General features: G+C 34.7%; 1 protein-coding gene across 1 annotated transcript; it reads left to right on the top strand.

Moving 5' to 3' along the window:
* Positions 1-262: 262 nt before the first annotated feature.
* On the top strand, positions 263-2,240 carry LOC105059105 (lysM domain receptor-like kinase 3). The gene has a single exon (XM_010942313.4). It carries the CDS (start codon positions 530-532, stop codon positions 1,799-1,801), a length of 1,272 nt encoding a protein of 423 aa, XP_010940615.1. The 5' UTR covers positions 263-529; the 3' UTR covers positions 1,802-2,240.
* Positions 2,241-19,557: the final 17,317 nt, after the last annotated feature.

Raw genomic sequence — 19,557 nt, 5'->3', positions numbered from 1 at the left:
TTTTGTTTTTCATCTTTTTACCCTTTTTGTTGTATATACTTCCAATTCAACTGGATTAATTTTTCAGCACTATATCATCGTTTTCTTCATAGCTCATGAAGCAAACAGTCAATTGATCTTAAAAAAAAAAAAAAATTGAAGGACATAATATAGATAAATAGTCCAGATATTTTTTAGAGCAAAATATAAAAATTATCGTATAATAACTCTTAAAGGTATACGAACAGAAATTTTCTTCATCAGAGAAGATCACGGAAGCCGCTGCGCACCACTAACACGGGAGCCAACGCCGCGTTCACACGTCCTGTACGAATCCGTGGACTTGTTTCAGGCATCAACTGGGCGTTTCCACCGCCCGTGTCCATCCCAACAGTTGCCTCGATCTCCTCCGTTCCCGTTCCCGTTCCCGTTCCCCCAAACTTTCCCCTTTCTCCCTTCCTTCCTCTGGAGTCCTAATTTGACGCGCAGCTCGATTCCTCTATGATTTCGAGGCCTCATCCCCACCTCCTCTTCTCCTCCCCTTCTTCTCATGTGCAAGAACCGACGCGCCGCCATGGCCTCCGATCCCAAGCCCCGGCCGTCGTCCCGCTCCTCCTACAGCTACCCCGTCACCAACTCCGGTAGCTACCCCCGCACCACCGCATCCTTCTCCTCCTCCTCCTCATGGGCCATCTCCGCCGACTCCAAGACCTCGTCATCCGCCTCCCTCGCCGCGCTCCGCGACTCCCTCCCAGAGACCCCCACAATCTACTCCTTCGCCGAGATCTCCGCCGCCACCAACAATTTACTTGCTCGCAGCCTCGCCTCCGGCTCTTCCTCCTCCTGGCGATGTTCTCTTCGCGGCAAGGACGCCGTCATCTTCCAGCGCCCCTTCCGCGGCGACCCCGCAGCCCTCCCCGGCCGCCTCGGCGCCGTCTGCAAGAGCCACCACAACAGCCTCGTCCGCCTCCTCGGCGTATCCCTCGCCGGCGACCACATCTACGTCGTCTACGAGCACTCCCCTGGCGCCTCCCTTGCGGAGTGCCTCCGCAACCCCCGGAACCCCAACTTCACCCCTCTCTCCTCGTGGATGTCTCGCATCCAGGTCGCTGCCGACCTCGCCCAGGGTCTCGAATACATCCACCACCACTCCGGCGTCATCCACAACCGGATGAAGAGCTCCAGCGTCCTCGTCACCGAGCCCAATTTCCACGCCAAGATCTGCTACTTCGGCGCGGCGGACCTCGCCGGCGAGGTCCCCGTCACGACCAGCGCCGAAGACAAGGAGGCGGCGTCGGGGGAGATCTGTCCCTCGTCCCCTCCGTCTCGCAAGATGAGAAGAGCGGGCAGTGGCCGGATGAAGATCGAGGGGTCCAGGGGTTACATGGCTCCGGAGCTGCTCGCCGGTGGGAACATCTCGCGGCGGTCCGACGTGTACGCCCTCGGCGTGGTGCTTCTGGAGCTCCTCTCCGGCGACGAGCCACTCAAGTACCGGTTCGATAAGGAGGGGAAGGACGTCCACAGGGTCTCTCTCATCGAGACGGCGAGGGAGGCCATACGCCCGGAAGAGGACTCCTCCGAGCAGGAGCGGCGGGGGAGGGTGCGGCGGTGGGTGGATCGGAGGCTGCGGGACTCGTACCCAGTGGAGGCGGCGGAGGATCTGGTCCGGGTGGCGCTGCGGTGCGTGGAGGCGGATGCGGCGGCGCGGCCCGACATGACGTGGGTGGCCGGAAAAGTATCCAAAATCTTCTTGGACTCCAAGGTGTGGGAGGAGACGGTTAGGGTTCCGACGGACTTCTCGGTGTCCATAGCTCCGCGGTGAGAATAAGCGGTGGTGGCGATGGATGTTGACGGGAGTCGCGCGACCGAACGGATTCCCCCAATTTTTTTTTTATGTTTGTATTTTTGTAATTTTGTATTCATACGATTTAATTATACCTGGAAAACAACAAAAGGTGATGGGAGCCGATGCATCCTTCCACTAATGGCGATTTGATGGCGGGCAGAGGTGGACACGGTGGTTGTGAAATTTTTGGAGTTATTGCTTTATGGTTGAATTTTTTTTTTTTTTAAATACTGATAAGGATTTGGTGAATGGTGATGGCGGAGGGGACAATGGTTGTGGAATTTTTGGATTCGTTGCTTTACGGTTGATTTTTTTTTTGATATGTTTATGATTTGGCCAGAGCGTCTATGTGGGTTGGCAATTTGTCACTCTCATGTTTTAAATGCTGTGAATAAAATTTTCTTTTGATCATGAATTTGTCACTCTCGTGTTTTAGATGCTGTGAATGGATTTTTTTTTTTTTTTTTGCTAAAAAAAGTGGGAGTTAAAAGGGCGCTATCCAGCACATCTATCTCATAGGTTTCAAATTTTATTGAAAAATATTTAATTCGGGATCGAATTTGAATGAATAGATGATTTTTTCTTTGGACGAATTTAACGGATGAGTACAGATCATCAATGGATCAGATGTCATGTCACAGTTTGGTATCTATCATAATTCAAAATTGGATCACGCTGTTGAAAATAAAAATTTGTTTCATTAAAATGTCACTTCAGTAAATAAAAATATTTTTTTTGATGATGATTGTAGGATGAAGATATTTTTTAGTTTTATTATATACGGATATGATTCTTCTCTTTCTTTTTGGCCATTAATCCGTGCCTGCCTGTGGATGTTGGATATTTGTCGCAAATTGGACGAAAGGTTGGGATTCATGTATAAGGTTGTGTTCTCCACCGTTGCATGAGCTTGTGAGTTTCTCAACATCAATGCTACTACATAGGTATCGTTGAAGAGCGACTTCCAGACTCTTTTTTTTTTCCTTTTGGGCAAAAGGTGATGCAAGCTAAATGAACCAATATGCGGAAGTAGCCGAAGGTGTAGAGAATTTTTTTGTTTTTCCAGAATTCAGACAGCAACGTAATGATCATTGCATTTGATGTATGCTCAGATAAGATTCCAGCTACCTACTCGGAGAGCATCGTGATGTCATGGGGCGTCGCATCGAGCAATCTTATCCTTTGGCACCAACTGAACTCCATGGAATGATAAGGTCAAGCTACGGGCTATATGTTATCAATACATGGTTGTGTAAATTGATTACTATGACCCAATGATCACCCGTAAACTTTCTGAAGATCAAATGATAATGTAAGTGAATTTTATAAGGTTTACTATGTCTGCATGCAACCAGGAAGGTTTATTCTTTAATTAATTGACTTGTGATCAGCCATATCATAACCATCTAATAAAAATTTAGTTGATCAAAGCAGGTTCCTAGATAGCCCAACAGCCCAACTAGGAGTAGGCAAACTTTTGCTTTGAACAAGGCAAACCCAATTGGAAACTCCATGCCCAGCCTTTTACTTCTGTAAGTCCAGTTGGGCCCAGAGTACTAATTTGGAAGTACTTGAGTCTAACTCGCATACTTAAAAGATGGTTTTCTGACGAAAGAACAAGTAACACAAAATGTCTGGGGATTGATCTCATGATTGCATCTGGAGTTTAGAGAAATTTCAGTAACTTTATCATAATAATTGTTTTTTTTTTTTTTCCTTTCCTTTTTTTAGTTCCTGAAGCAAGGAATCCGACTGCGGTACTTGGCCGTGCCAGACCGCGAGAAACCACCCCTCTTTGTGCCACCGCATTTTCTATCGGATTCTAAACTCAGCTCTAGCTTACGTTGCTGAAGGTACAACCTAACTCGATCGTTTTATGTCACAAAGGAAAACAAAGAAGAAGAAGAAGATTTTAACATTCTTTTAATTGGGATTGGATGTCTCCGAAGCCTGGACAGAGACCTTTAACTTGAAACCTAGCCTGAGTTCGAGCTAAAAAAATGCAAAAACAAGTCACATCCTAACATTAGGTGAAGACCATCGACAAGCCAATGTTTCGCTTGGGGTTGACATTAGGGTGGTTTATATGTATTTCTTATTTTTAAAATAGGTCTGCATACAGATGATTTAAAAAGATAATTTAAAAAAATTTAAAAAGGTGATGGATTTGCCATGGGCTTATGTACTACGCGGCGTCACACCTGGGCATGCCATGGGCCCTAGGTGTCACACCAACACTAGTAGATGGGAAAGCTCTGGATGGAGGTGTGGGGGTCTCACACCAACACAAGTGGATGGGAAAGCTCTAGAGGAAGATCCCCAGATCCGGTGAAGGAGATAGATTGGCTCTTGTTCATCATGATGATGATGCACACTATATATCGTACTAATGATGTCTCATCATATTTTAGGTTTGAATAAAAATCTTTCATCTTCGAGATGGATGATGTAACAACAATTTATGATAGTACAAAACTCTATGATACAATAATTGTAACACAGAGGATCAACCTCTTGTTAGCCCTACTGATACTTTTTGTTGGTCTAGCTAGCTGGAGCTGGATTAGACGTTCTATCATGGATCATTAGTTTATTTATTTGGATTGAACCAAGAGAGAGTTGGAGGGTTTAAGCTAGGTATCACCACTTCTCAGCCTGGTATAGTCAAAAAAAAAAAAAAATTCCAACAACAATTTCTTTTCTTTCTTTCTCTCCTTTTTTTTTTTTTTTTTTTTTTCCTGATAAAAATGAGTTAAAGAAGACCTAACCTAAGAGATATGTCATTAATATAATATAATAAATATAATAATTTAGTTATGTTATAGTATGTCCTAGTGAGAGATTACCAACTTCGTATCCCATACATTTTGATGAGAGGAGGTATACAAAAATCATACATAAAAAATGAATAACTGGCACCCTGATTAGTTTAATCCAGAGGAGCTACTGAGTTGATGCTAGGATGATGCTGCTGGTTAAATAGTTTTTTTATACAAATCAAAATCTGATTAACTGAAGAACTCTGATTGGCAGGCAAGTGTTCGGTCCAGGATAAGAACATCTTAGCGACATTTCTCGCCACAAAAATTCATAAAAAGACATGAAAGTCAAAACACCATTTATTCTGTTTTTTTCATAGTATCCAAATTATTGTCACAATGAGGACATTAATCTCCTCTCTGCAAGAATGGAAGCGGTCATCCAGTCGTCAAAAATTTCATAAGAACAACAGAGTTTGCGAGAGATCATTAATCCAAAATTTTTGTAACAGCATTGACCAGACCAGACTCTGATTCCAACAACAATTTCGTCTAATACGCAGACTACATTAACTGTGCAAATGAATTAATTTATGGTTAAAGACTCGATCTTGGTTATTGTAATAGAAATTTATAATGAAAGCCGGTGTTCCATGCCAAGAGGGTTTACGGTATATCTTATTCGTTTCTCAAATAAAAATATTTTTGTTTTCGGGTAGTTGGGCAGGAAGGAGCAGCAGATGTTGGTGATAACAAGACCAGGGACGTGATATCTGAAGAAGATCTTCTCCGACATCCCCTTCTCGCCAACGAACGATGAGAAGGAAAACAACAAAAATCTCGTAGTCCAGCCCTCACTCATCCCTAAACACAGTGTGGTTAATAGGTCAATCAATTCATGACCCAGAAAAGAAAGAAAAAAAAAAAAAAAGAGGAGAGTGGCAGAAAGAAGAATCCCGACCCAACTTGTGCGCTGTGATCCCTCGGATGGCAAGCCATGCATGTTCCCCACCCTTACGTCACTACAGTAACCCTATCCCACCTACTGAAGTCTATAGTTATTTATCACATCTAATCTAAGGCATCAACAAAGGACCACTGGCATCCACTTGCACAAGGACTTTTCCAAGACTGTGATGAAGGGAGGAGACTTCTGGGAGCTCGATCACAAATAATATATCGTGGAACAAGAGGTTTCCAGCAAGCATGCGTGCCTTTGAGACTGTTACGTCGGCAAAGGTGATGGTCAAGTATGGGACCTCTTACAAAAGCTCTAATTTTTTGGTTTTACAGTCAAGAAAAAGTGCCTTTAACCAGCAATATTTATTTATTTATTTATTATTATTTTTGATAGAGAACTAGCGAATTTGTTAAGCTAGAATTCGTGGCCAGGTGTCTTCACAAGATATGAGTTTGTAGAAAAGAGGTGCTTTGATTTACCATTAGAAACGCTGGTGGAACTTTAGTAGTTGTAGTAGTGTTATGATATAGAATATAACTGTACTCATGTTGAAATTGCATGCAGCATGAAAATAAATGATTTATGTTATTTAAATATTGAGGAGGACCGATATTTGCTTGGAGAGAGATTTTTTAATAGTTGTTAGATGGCTTTCAAATCCATTATCTAGTAAAATCAAACTTCACCATCTTCTTCAGGACTGCTAGTGAGTATTGTAAACATTGTCCTCTTTTATGGTTTCTTATATATATATACAAATATATCAAGAAGCCAATAGTGCAACTAATTGGACGGCATCTTACATGATCAATCATTTAGAATCAATATTATGGAATCCTATGACAAATATTTCTGATCTATTGTTAAAATTATGTACTATAAGAAATTAGATTTTTAGTGATAATAAAAATTATCATAAAAAATATAAAACATCACCATTAATAGTTCTAGTAATGATATTTTGGATCATCACTCGTTGGTATTAATACTCGAATCACTAATGTATTAATGGTAACTTTTAAAGCTAGTCATTATTAATCAACTCAATAATAAGAATATTATTGTCACTAATATTTATAATAACATTGACGATAATATGTTATCATAAAATTTATTATTATTAGTGATGATGATGTTGTCACTAATATTTGTGATGATAGTAATACAAATATTGTTACCAATACTATGACTATTAGTAATGCAAGTAGCATCATAATATTTTTCTATAGTAATAATAAAGTCATCATTAGTGTTAGCATATCAGTGACAATACTCTGTCACTAAAATAAAATAATATTAGTGATAAATAATATCACAATTAAAAGTACACAATATTAATGATAATTAGTATCACTCAAAGCTTTGTGACCATTAAATATATTTTTAGTGATGATAAGATGTCACTAATAATATTTTTTTGAAAAAAACAAATGGTCTTATGAGTATATGTTGCATTACATGCTTTATAAATTGGGATCAATTTACATTCATAATAACAATAAACATAGATGCCATAAATTATATATATCAAATCCTCATATATCTATTACAATGTCAAAATATATCCAAAATATAATTATAAATTTCAGTCCGCACATATCCATTGTGAAATACAAAAAACATATGTTATAATCTTATGATCCTGTATAATGCATAAAAACTATAATTAATTTATTTACATAAATATTACAAGGAGAAGAGAATAAGAAGAAATACTTATCAAATTATGAAAATAAAATAAATTTAATTAATTATATAATATGCTTTTAATAGTGAAACTTATATTATTAATAGAGATAGTTGAGGAAGATGTATCATATAGCTGATCGAAAAATTATCTATTACTGTTAAAGTATACAAAAAGAATAATCATTTGACATTGCAAAGTCTCTTGGATCTCTTTTTGTATTTATGTATTCATACCTCAATAGTTTTATACTGAGCCTCAAATTCTGCATGTTGGAATTGTATTTCTGCTTAGAGTCGTGAATTAGCCTTCTCTTATATTTTTATCATCTCAATAAGTCTTTAGACTTCATCTTCTAAAATATCAGCATACTTTTCCGTGTAGTCTCAGTCTAACATGAATACTCTACTTTTTTTTGGAGGCAGATGTAATTCCTCCTATTCTGAAACTATGTGAATGGCCTAAGCTCCTTCTCAATACATATGCGAAATGCTCAACTTGTAGCATTTGATATAGAAAAAATTTTCTCTTGACGTGTCTCACTCACCTTTTGAAGCATGTTCTATATTTGTATATAATAATAAAGAAACATAATTAAAAATTATCAACGTAAATCATAAACTATAATAATCTTATTCAACATACCATAATCTCTTTTCCATTTAGAATGGACCAACTTGTGTTAGATCTCAAATGAGCGGCCTTCCAAACTATCATAGCATTCGACCGCTCTTCGGATTCTAGATCTTTTTGTTAGCAATGAATAAGAAGCAAAAAAGAATATAGACAAAATCTTAGATTTTAAGTTAGAAAAGTTACAAACTTTTAACTTGTGGTATAATAGTGGAAATTAGTATGAGCATTACCATCTTATAAACTTTTTGAACTATTGACTTTATACCTATAATGGATACAACTACTAGTTTACTGTTGTTGGATGTATTTTGGATACTCGTATCCTATGTTAAAGAAATACATTAAATTTAAAATATATTAAGATAATTAAAGAAGCAAATAACATGGTCAAAATAATAATAAAAAAGTACATTGAATTTTTATGTATTCTATGTATGTTCAATTAACCACTACCAATTTTCTAGAGACACATCATCCAAGCAACCCTTCTTTTCATGTTATGTTTTGTGTAAATTATAAAGTTGAGTCATATATTGCCTTTATACTTATTTCATCTTATATTGATAAAAATCATCCAAGAAAGAAAAACTATCTTGAAAATCATATCAATAACAATACTTATATGCAATAATTAATCAGATAAGAGCACCATATAATTCTAAAGATGTGCAAAATTTTTATCAATCATGAAAGTTTATTTGCCAAAATAAATTATATATATATATATATATATATATATATATATATATATATATAGATATATGAACCTTCAAAAATCTCTACATTGTCTTGATATCCTTATCAAATATATCTTTCCAACCTTTAACTTGAAAAGACATAAGCTGTGTAACACATTTCGTTACTTCTGATTTAAAATACTTGGCATGCTCTCTAAATACTTTGTCAAATAGATGAGAAAACTGAATATCAAAATTTTTTTCTTACCCTTCTTCTTGACGAACTTCACATTAATAATAGGCCCATGCCCTCTCTTCTAAGAGGCATTAGATCCTATTAAAAAAAATTAACAAACTAAATGATACATATGAAATTCATAAACTAATAAGGTAGCATGTAAAAAAATACTTTATTGAAAACTAATTTGAATAATTACTAATTCAAGACCCTAACATCATGATAAAAATTTCTAAATCTCACAATTAGTTATAAATTGTTGCATTGATGGAGATACGTCAATAAGCACATTGACATCTTATTGTTCATCATGATGAGAATTTGTGGATTGAGTTGAGCTTGTTATTGATAAGTATCTTGATGATATATTTTATCTGTCAAGTAAATATTTTTCAATGCAGCATCAAAATACTTTAAGATTTAGAAACTATAATATAAATCTACTAAGTAATAATTATCCTATGTTCAATACAAAGTTAGTAACAAAGCTAAAGTATTCACACTAATATTCCATAAAAATCAAAATATTAAAGTTTATATAGAAAATATAAAGAATAATTTATAAATATATTATAATACTAAAATAAAATAATAAATAATCCATGACATCAATATTCATATTTGAGTAGAGATGCAAATGGGTCGAGCTACTTGCGAGCTACTCGAGCTCGATTCAAGTTCAAGCGAGACTCGACTCGATTATTATCGAGCTTGAGTTAAGCTCAAGTAACTTGAATAGTTTTTGAGTCGAACTCGAGTAGTAGAATACTCAGCTCAAAAGCTCATAAATCTATTGGAGTTTATATATAATTTTAATAATATTATTTTTATTTATAATATATATATATATATTAATATATGTATTATTAATAGTCTAAGGCTCAATTTCGAGCTTGAACTCGAGCTCAAATATGAATTGATTGATATTCGAGTCGAGTCGATCTTGAGTTTTGCCTATTTTTTATCGAGCCAAGTTCAAACTAGAGATATTAAGGCTCGATCGATCTTGAGCTGAATTTTGAGTCCAAATATTTTGAGTCGAATTGAGCTTGAGCTTCCAGCTACGTGGTTCTATTCGGCTTAATTGCATTTCTATATTCGAGAAACAAATATAATCCAATACAAATCTAGAATAAAATTATAAATAATCAATCATCAATATCATCTTCATGAATTGGATCTGTCTCATCATCATCCATGGAAATAAGTTTCTCATCATCAGTATCTTCTTCTTCTTCTTCCTCCTCCTCTTTTGTTTCTCGAATAAGAAAAGTATGATGCTTTAATGGAGTGCCTCCAATATTAGTGCTAGCTAACTTAGGTCTGCTCGAAGACACCACATCATTATCATCATCTATATTGAATTCATGATAAGTAAAGCCAATCTCCTTATTTTCTTGACTGGTTCATCTCTAACATCTTCTGGAGGCAAATCATATATATTGTGAGACCTTATCTTCACCATGACCTTCCAGTTGGGATCTCTAGTATTGTTCACATAATATACCTATTCAACTTGAGTAGCCAATACATATGGCTTATTGGTATCCAATCTATAAGCCACATTTATTATGTGAAATCCATGCTTGTCACCCCTAAATTATTTTCTTTTATTATAAACATCCCACCAATCATATTTAAATAGATAATCTAACTGTATGATATCTATTAAGATACTGAAATAGTCCATACGACCTTTAGTCCCATCTTCTTTTATTAAAACACCACTATTTTGTATTTCTAATTGCTTATTTTGTCCTTTTGTATCGAATTTACATCCATTAACTAGATAATTAGTATAGTAGAAAACCCACTTATCAAGACCATATGCTAGGCTCAGTAATTGATCACTGACTTGTTCATTCCTTTTATCTTATAATTACATTACCTATATGGTAAATAGCAACAAATTAGCATATTGAATAGGAAAAGCAAATACAAAATATTAAAATATGTTAATTTACTTACATGTCTTTTGGATCATTGGGGAAACTCTTTCTCATATCTTTTTTCTACATCATTAGGACTCCCTCTCTTTCTTCCTTATACATACTACACATCCAACAAGATCAAGAAAGAAGTAAATAATTAGAGATAGTGTGTAAAATATTAAACATAATGTCTAAATTACTAGTTATAAAAATCAGATCACTTAATAAATTTTGAGACTTCATCATAATTTTTTAGCGCATATATTCTAGCTTATGATCATTCTATCAAATTCAACTGTCCATAATCTCTCCCATTCAATGATTTGCTAACTTGTGCAAAAACATACAACCTGAAGTGAGATAAGTAATCATCTTCCTCATAATTTCTTTCAATTTGATTTAATCTTGTCTCAACTCCATACAAATATCTTGAATAAAATGTCATGCGTTCTTATACAATATAAGCTTCAATAATTGATCCTTCCGGATGAACTTTATTATCTACATATAATTTTAATCTACAAAAATATCTTTCAATGAGATACATCCATCGATATTGTACTGAATCTATAAGTTTTACCTTAGCTATTAAGTGAATCAGTAAATACACCATCATATCAAAAAATAAAGGAGAAAATATTTTCTCAAGCTTACAAAGGGTTACAATAATGGACTATTCAAGTTTCTTCAAGTCATCCAAACTGAGTCTTAGAGCATAACTCCCTAAAAAAGATAGTTAGCTAAATTAATGCCTCACACACCTCTTTGCACAAACCACTATACATTAAAAGTGAAAGATATCAGTGTAAAAATTCTAATAGTCATGATATTTCATTCCAAGGATACTATGAGTGGAGATGGATAGGGTTCAAAAACAAGATCAACTATGTTGAAAGTCAAGTTACAAGCTAAATATTTGGAGGTCATAATTTAGTTGTACAATGTCCAATTTTGATGATTTTTTTTTTAATTAGATGGTTTTTCAAAATCTATATTATTATGTCCCCTATAAGGGGTAGTGCCTCTAGTGATCCAAATAAAATTTTTTTATTTAAGACTTAAAATGAGCTAGTCAAATTAATTTTTTTTGATAAGATTTTGATCAAATATATCTCATAATACAAGAGGAATCAGATAGAATGATAGAAGACAAAATTGGTATAAAGGTCAAAATATATGATTTTAGTTTTTTCTGATTTATTTCTGTCGTATGTCTATTTTAGGAAAGTGAGTTATATTGGAACTGAGATAATTAATGAATCTAACCCAAATTTGAGTAAGATCATATCTCACCTTTATGATTATGATTCTATAACTCAATTTTTGATAAGCAATGAAATAAAAGAGGATATAAAAATCTTGCTTTCGCCAATTTTTCTATCTTTTCTCTCTCCTTGATTTGATTATAGGATGTCCTTTAACAAAGGATTAAATACCTTCTTTTTTTTGTTTCTTTAATAAATTCATGTTATAATAGTGGAATAGTCATCTTCAATCCATATTTGAATCGCATAAAATCTAAATACACATGTAATAACTGAGCAACCAATTAGTTGCTTCATATTTGCTAGAGTGCAACCAATTATCTATTACTTATTGATAATTTGTGATTTGTCACTGAAAGTAAACTTAGCCTAATAGTAGCACCTCTTTCTGCCATGCTCCTAAAGATTTTAGCTTCATTTATACTACTAGTGATAATATTATTTGTAATATATTGCATATCATTATAAATAATATGCTTTTAATGATATTTTTTTGATGGCACATTATATATCATCATCTATATTATAATTTTTTGTAATGACATCTTATGTTGTCACAAATAACATTCTAATCATGATAACCTTTAAGTGACAAACTATGTATCATCACAAATAGCATCTTTTTTATGATGATATCATTGTTATCTTAAATAATATACTAATTATGATAATTTTGTAATGATGCACGTATATAAATTATCAAAAATAGCATATTTTTTTATGACAACATTAAAATCTTAATGTTATTATAACTAATATACTAATCATGATGATTTTATAATGATACCGAATATATTATCATAAAGAGTATCTTTTTTTGTGATGATATTTTATATTATCATAAATAATATACTGATCAAGATAATTTTTTAGTGATACACTATATGTTGTCACTAATAATATCATTTTTATGATAATATAAAATATTATCATAAATAATATACTCTTAATGATTTTTTTTCTAATGGTGCATTTTATATTGTCATAAATAGTATAATTTTTGTGATAACACCTGATGTTTTTATAAATAATATATTATTTATGATGGCTTTTTAGTGATAAGTAATATATCGTCACTACTACTCGACCTATTATGACAGTATTTATGTCATCACTATTATACTTGATATTAGTGACAAATGCTAATGCCATCACTAAAAACTTAGCAATAGAGACAAATTTTCATATCGTCACTATTTTATCACCACTAATACTCTCAATTTTTGTAGTGAATATTTTATTTACTAATTCCATAGATATATTTACATCCATTTGATTTAATTTATTTGATTTATCAAAATATATATATAAATTTATTTGTATACATGGAGGAGGAATAAAATATTAATTAAGAGGGGCAAGCTTGACTGAAAGTAAAAACTTTGTAAAATAATTATGGTGAGAGGTCAAGAACTGATTCTTACCTTCAACATAGGGAGAATATCCTGGAAATTAAAATGTAGACTAACTCTACCTATAGGATATTCAGTTACTAATGTGGAACCATGATAAGGGGTCGGCTTGTTCCATGACTTTTTTTTTTTTTGATGCGATTGTTCTGTGACTTCATTTGAGTAATGTGTTATTTAGTGAGACATGGATTAGGTCTTCAATAATAAATTCTACATAGATTTTAGGAGTTTTATTCTTATGCTATGGGGGGATTGGACTTGTCAAACTTCAGACTTATAATATTTTTTTTTGATAAATCAGATAAACCACACTAATCTAGTATGAGTTGATCCAACAAAATTAAAAAATAAAATCTCTAAAAGTTAAAAGAGCCTCAACCACATCAATCCACGAAGCCTCTCCCGAATGCTGAGCCACGTATAAGGTGACCCAATCAACCGTACTATTCACCTTCTGGTACCTAATTAATAGAGATGTGCATCCTATCAGTAGCCTCCGAATATTGTGCAGAAGATGGTGGATCTGGGTCACTCTCCCTCAGTCTAAAATCTACTTAATCACTATGGCAGAATTATTCTTAATAATTAATCAATCAATTCGCTCATAGAGTCCATCTTGCATAAGTGATGCCTGTCCATATAGTCATTAGCTCCACTTCATGAACTAATATATCGAAAAGGTAACTACCATCCGCCGCCACAAGCCTCGCATCAAGCCCACATATAACCAAGGCGGCATCACCATTTGCTTCAATTAGACTTCCATTGAAGTTGACCTTGATAAAAAATAGGAGTGGGGGCTCCTAAAAAATGAAAACTAATTGGTGCGCTTGATGATGTTTAAGATGCAATTGGAATATGCTATTAAGTTCCTCGTGACTAGGGATAACTTGGCATTGTTGTTTTTGCTCAAACTATTACTTGATGAAAAATATTAGTTAGTCCAAAAAAGAGTAGCTTGCAGCACCATCATTCTTATAATGCATGTGCAAAATGAGAAAGAGGGGCACCCTCTATTTTGAACTCCCTTAGAATTATGAATGGCAACAAAATCCAAACCTACGGTACCCGATCCAATCCAGCTTGATTGGGTCGGATAGTCAACGCATTGACTGGGTTTGGGTGGAATCCGAACGCTTAATTTTGGGTTCGAACTGGGACTAGATAGTTATGCACCCAACACGATATCTGATCTGAACTATTTTCGTATTTTATTATATATATATATATATTAAATATATTTTATCAATTATCACCTACTAATTATTAAATCCTAACTTATTCATAAAAAATATTTTGACCAAATAAAGACTAAAAAATATTCATGCAATCATAAGATGCACCGGCATGATTACTATTTTTGGTATATTTTAAATTCGAACTTGAATTTCAAACATCGACTATTGATAGCAGGTTTAATTATTATTTAAGTCTTTTTGAAACTTGAAACTTAGATTTTTTTTTTTTAAATTATAGTTATATTTTTATTTACTTCAGAGGTGTTGGAACTAAGTATTGTTATTGATTGTCTTAGTATCTTAAATTTATATTGTATTTAAATTGAATGGGAAACTAAGTATTGTTGAACTAAGTGTTGTTGAATTTTATTTACTTAAAACAGTTTGAATTTTATTTTGATTGAACATGGAACTAAGTATTGTTTAATTTTATTTACTTAAGGCAGATATAATTTGTGGAATAGTAGTATGACTTTAAAGTTGAGAGAAATGAAAAAAAAATGCTCAATTTGACTTAAGTGGGTTCGGATTGGATAAATATGAAAATTACCCAATATCCGATTGAGATGGGTTTGGATAAAAAAAATCTAGTCCCGTTAGTGTTTGAACTAGATTTGGGTAGATCATTGGGTATTTAGATTTGGATTTGGGTAGTTAGAAATCCGATCTGATGCCATCTCTGTCTGGTGGAATGCGAATCAATACTCCTATGATATTTGGCTAATCTGGTTACCAATACACGTGAGATGAACGGTAATTGAAACAATGATCAGTATCGTATATGTGCGCGCGCTCGTGTGATACACAAGTTATTAGCCTCCCATGCATCAAAAGGTTTAAAAGCTGACCATTTATATGACTTTTTGATTGTTGTCATGGCAAAATATATACCAGAGTGGGCTAAGAAAATAATAATAATACTAATAATAATGTGATCATGGGAGATCCATCCCTGCATCCTGTTTGATACGGTATCATACTAGTAGTGGTGAGCACTCTTCAAGTCCAAGGGAGTAGGAGTCGACCGGAGCTAATTTGGCGCAATCATGCACTTCCGTTTACATGCACACAATATAAATGCCGCACTAATTGCCATGATGGATCTAGAGCAATTAGGAATGGTTGCTAACAAAAATAGCCCCTCCCCTAACTGCACGTGATTCAAAGCTAGCTATACCTGATTATAAGATCACCATCGGGCATGGCTATAACAATAGCAATCATAACACATTAGAATCTAAACTGCAAGCTCTATCACAATTATTAAAATATAAAATCTATTATAAGCCTTCATTGATGGTGTCCAGGCCTCTTGAATATGCTAAAACGCTCTTATTCGTCCATCCTGTGAACTTCTTTGTGCATGACTTCCCCAATCACGTGGCAAGCAAAGATCTAATTGTATAAGCTTATAGCATAGACACATTTTAATTAAAATCATAAATAAAATCTAAGAGTCCAGATTCTCTCCAGTTCCTGTCCGGATAACAAGAATCCAATCCTATAATTGCAGCCACCTAGACATCGCGCAACCATCATGATTGCACGAACCCATCTCTATATATAGGACAGCATGTCTCTTACATTATATATAGTTATATACAGGGGTATGCAAAACATCCATCAAACCAGAAATCCGATCCAAACTTAGAATATATGCGGTTATACACAAGTGAATGCCAAAAAAAAAAAAAAAAAATTTCCATCAAATCATGAATCTTATCCAAATCAACCTCTTTGATTCGATTTATATTATTTTTTATAAATATATCCGATCATCTGGTTGAGAACAATTTCAGATCGATTTTGATTTGAGCCAAATTAATCCGATCCAATCCAAATATATGTGTATATATATATTTTTTTCTTCTAATTCGATCTATTACCATAATTGGATCTGCGTTGAATTTTTTTTATCGATTTTAAATGATTTTTTTTTTTTTTATTCGGTCTTGGTTTCGGTTTTAAGAAATCCATTTAGATCAGTACAGTTCTCCAGGCACAAATGTTCCTCTCACGTGATGACTGCCCTACACCAGTTTACAATTCCTAAAACAGGTACCATCGTCAAAGATCCAACGCATCCAACCAAGCAAAGGATACCGGACGTCCCATTCGAGGGCCTTTGGGAAGCACGATCTCTTCCATAAATCTTTAATCTGAGTAGGGAGTGTGGGGTATACGGGGGTCTTCGTGTCTTAATATTATTTCCCACAAGAGGAACTGTCCGGTATGACGCGACCATACCCTGATACCCACAACTAATTTTATACATTTCCGGGCATCACGAGGGAAGGAACGAAGCAAGTTCGATTTAGCCTTCGTTCTTTAATAAGAGCTGCTTAAAGTTGCTCAACAAAAGGAGAATCCCGGTGTGTGTTTGAAGCTAGAAGAATGGTGGGTGGGGGCGCCACCTCATATTTTAATATTCTGCTTCTAAAGTTGAAGGCATTTTTATTTCGTTTTGATTAGAAAATAGGCAAGCCAGGATAAAAAAATAAAAATATATAGGTGCATGAATGGCCAGCCATGGAGTTAGAAAAGCTTAGGTCGCCTACAATAATTAAAAGGTGAATTCCCATCATCAAGGTCGACACTTACACTGAATTGATTGGATTATCCTAATATAATAATGAAGTAGGAGAATCAAACATGGTGGGGATTATGAGGATAGGAATGGAATGAAATAGGTCGATTTTTTTTTTTATTAAGTTGATCGATTAAATTGACAGACAATGCTTCTTGTTATTTTATAAATATATTTGCGGTGCACAAGCAATGAACCAGCATCAACCTTTCATTTCTTCAGTGGTATCAGCAAATCCATTTGAGCATAGGAGTTTTCTGTGAGATTCTTGCTTTATGAAGTATCATCGAGTTATAAAACGTCTGGTCATAGATTTGCTATTAAATTAGCAAACATGCTCTTGGGTTGCACTAGTTATGAAATTCAGAATCTACTCTAAACTATAGAAAACCATCAGTACATTTAGCACATTATGCAAGATCTTACTAAGATGGCAATGTACAGATATACTTATGGGTTGTGGATCAACTTTTATAAACAATTATTCACCAATATTTATTCCTAGCATATTGTTGCATACATGCATGACAAGTGTGATATTCCTCTTTGCTAAAAAGTTGATGTGTGTTATAAATATAAATCAAACAAGTTAAATCATGCCAGAAACAAGTGAAATACCTTATCAATATAACTGATTTGAATGACAAGATCAACAATCACTCCATGATGGCCAAGATTCTCTCTTTCCATATCCTAGCATGCATGCACACATGTGCTTGTTTGCATGCCAGAGGAGAGCTAATCTATGTGTATTATGACTATCATATGTCCCATAAAGTGAAGTATTATGAGGATTTGTGCGGATATTTATATAAAATTAAATAATTTAAATAATATCTTCCAAATGATCTTTATTTGATAATATATTAAGTTGTGATAAATAATACCATAGTGAATCTAGCCTACGATTTATATGGATTAATAGAAACTATAGCATGGGTTCGTTTAGATTGATTATAAGCTAAACATGAAATTTGTGAGTAGCTCTTTCAAATGTATTAGAACTCTTAGCTATGTATTGGGTAGACTTAATGTATGTATATATTTAATTTCAGCTTGGTTATGCACTAGACAAAATTAGTTATAAAAAAATAAAAAATTTAAATAATATTTTTGGTCAAGATTTGCTAAACCATCTCGAGTTAGATGGTTCAAGATATGCCGAGCTCTATCTATAGTCTATTGATGTGGTTTAGACATTCAATTCGAAACATTGGTAAAAATAGAAGGATAAAGAGGGAAAAAAAAGGAAGAGAGAAGGAAAAGAGAGGAAAATACTAGCGGTGACTAGTGATGGTCCATCGAGGCCATCAGAGGGGCATCGAGACCTCCAGTGCTTTGTTTGTATTTAAATAGGTGAATATAGATAGATAGATGGATAGAGAGAGAGGAGGGGAGAGAAACAAAAAGAAGGAAAGGCTGGTAGGGTTTTGAACTAATAGAAGCCAGGGGGATTTTGGCTTTTTGAAGGGGTCGACAGCTCTCCAATGGCTATCATTGACCTCTTCCTCCTTCCATTTCTTTTTCTTCCTCTCTCCTCTCTCTTTTCCTCTCTCTTCCTCTATAGTTCAATCATCCGAGGGTCACATATCTCTCCAAAGGCTATCATCGACGTCTCCACCAATCTCTCTTTCTTTCTCTTTTTAGTTTTCTTTCTTTCTTTTTTTTTACTGTACTTCTTCATCTCCTCAACTTTCTTTACTGTATTGATTCAGATTCGGTACGGTTCTATATAGGATATCAAATTGTCCTATTAGCCGATCGATATAGGATTTGCTTTTGATTCTCTTGTTTTTAATTAATTTTTTTGAATAAAATTTTAAATTATTAGATTCAATAATCTAGCACTCATTTTTTTTTGTTGAATTTTTTCTTAAAATAATTAAAAAAATCTAATATGAATAATCATAATGCATGGGCAAGAATTTTTTCGCTTCATTACAAAAAGAATCCACTGCAAGTGTGAACATTGCACACTGTTGAAGTTCTCACTGTTGAAGTTCTGACCCGAAATCCAGTCACTGTTGCAGATTCGAGTGAGCTCGCTAAGCCCCATTCTTTTCCAAGTGGATAAAACAAAATACCAACACAAAGTAGGTCAGAACTTAGTACAGATGTTAGGAAGAAAGCCTTCCTCCTTAAATGACCCCCACAGCAGAGCGCACGGAGACACGGCGGAATGGATGCGAGCTATCCCACATGAATGCCGCCCATCCCACCCTGTCCCCATTGGCCGGACCACGTAACGCTACACGAACTCCAGAAGACCACCTGACCGCGTCCCATCTTCGATGTCTTTCTTTCATCAGATGACAGCACGCATAAGATCGCAGTCGTCCAA

The sequence above is a fragment of the Elaeis guineensis genome, chromosome 16, assembly GCF_000442705.2.
Source record: "Elaeis guineensis isolate ETL-2024a chromosome 16, EG11, whole genome shotgun sequence".
In the NCBI taxonomy this organism is placed as follows: Eukaryota; Viridiplantae; Streptophyta; class Magnoliopsida; order Arecales; family Arecaceae; genus Elaeis; species Elaeis guineensis.
The sequence above is the reverse complement of the archived record's forward strand: the minus strand, read 5'-3'. Positions and strand labels throughout refer to the sequence as shown.

What these genes read in the sequence shown, in the direction of transcription:
- LOC105059105 (XM_010942313.4), top strand. Translation starts at nt 530, where the DNA reads ATGTGCAAGAACCGACGCGCCGCCATGGCCTCCGATCCCAAGCCCCGG.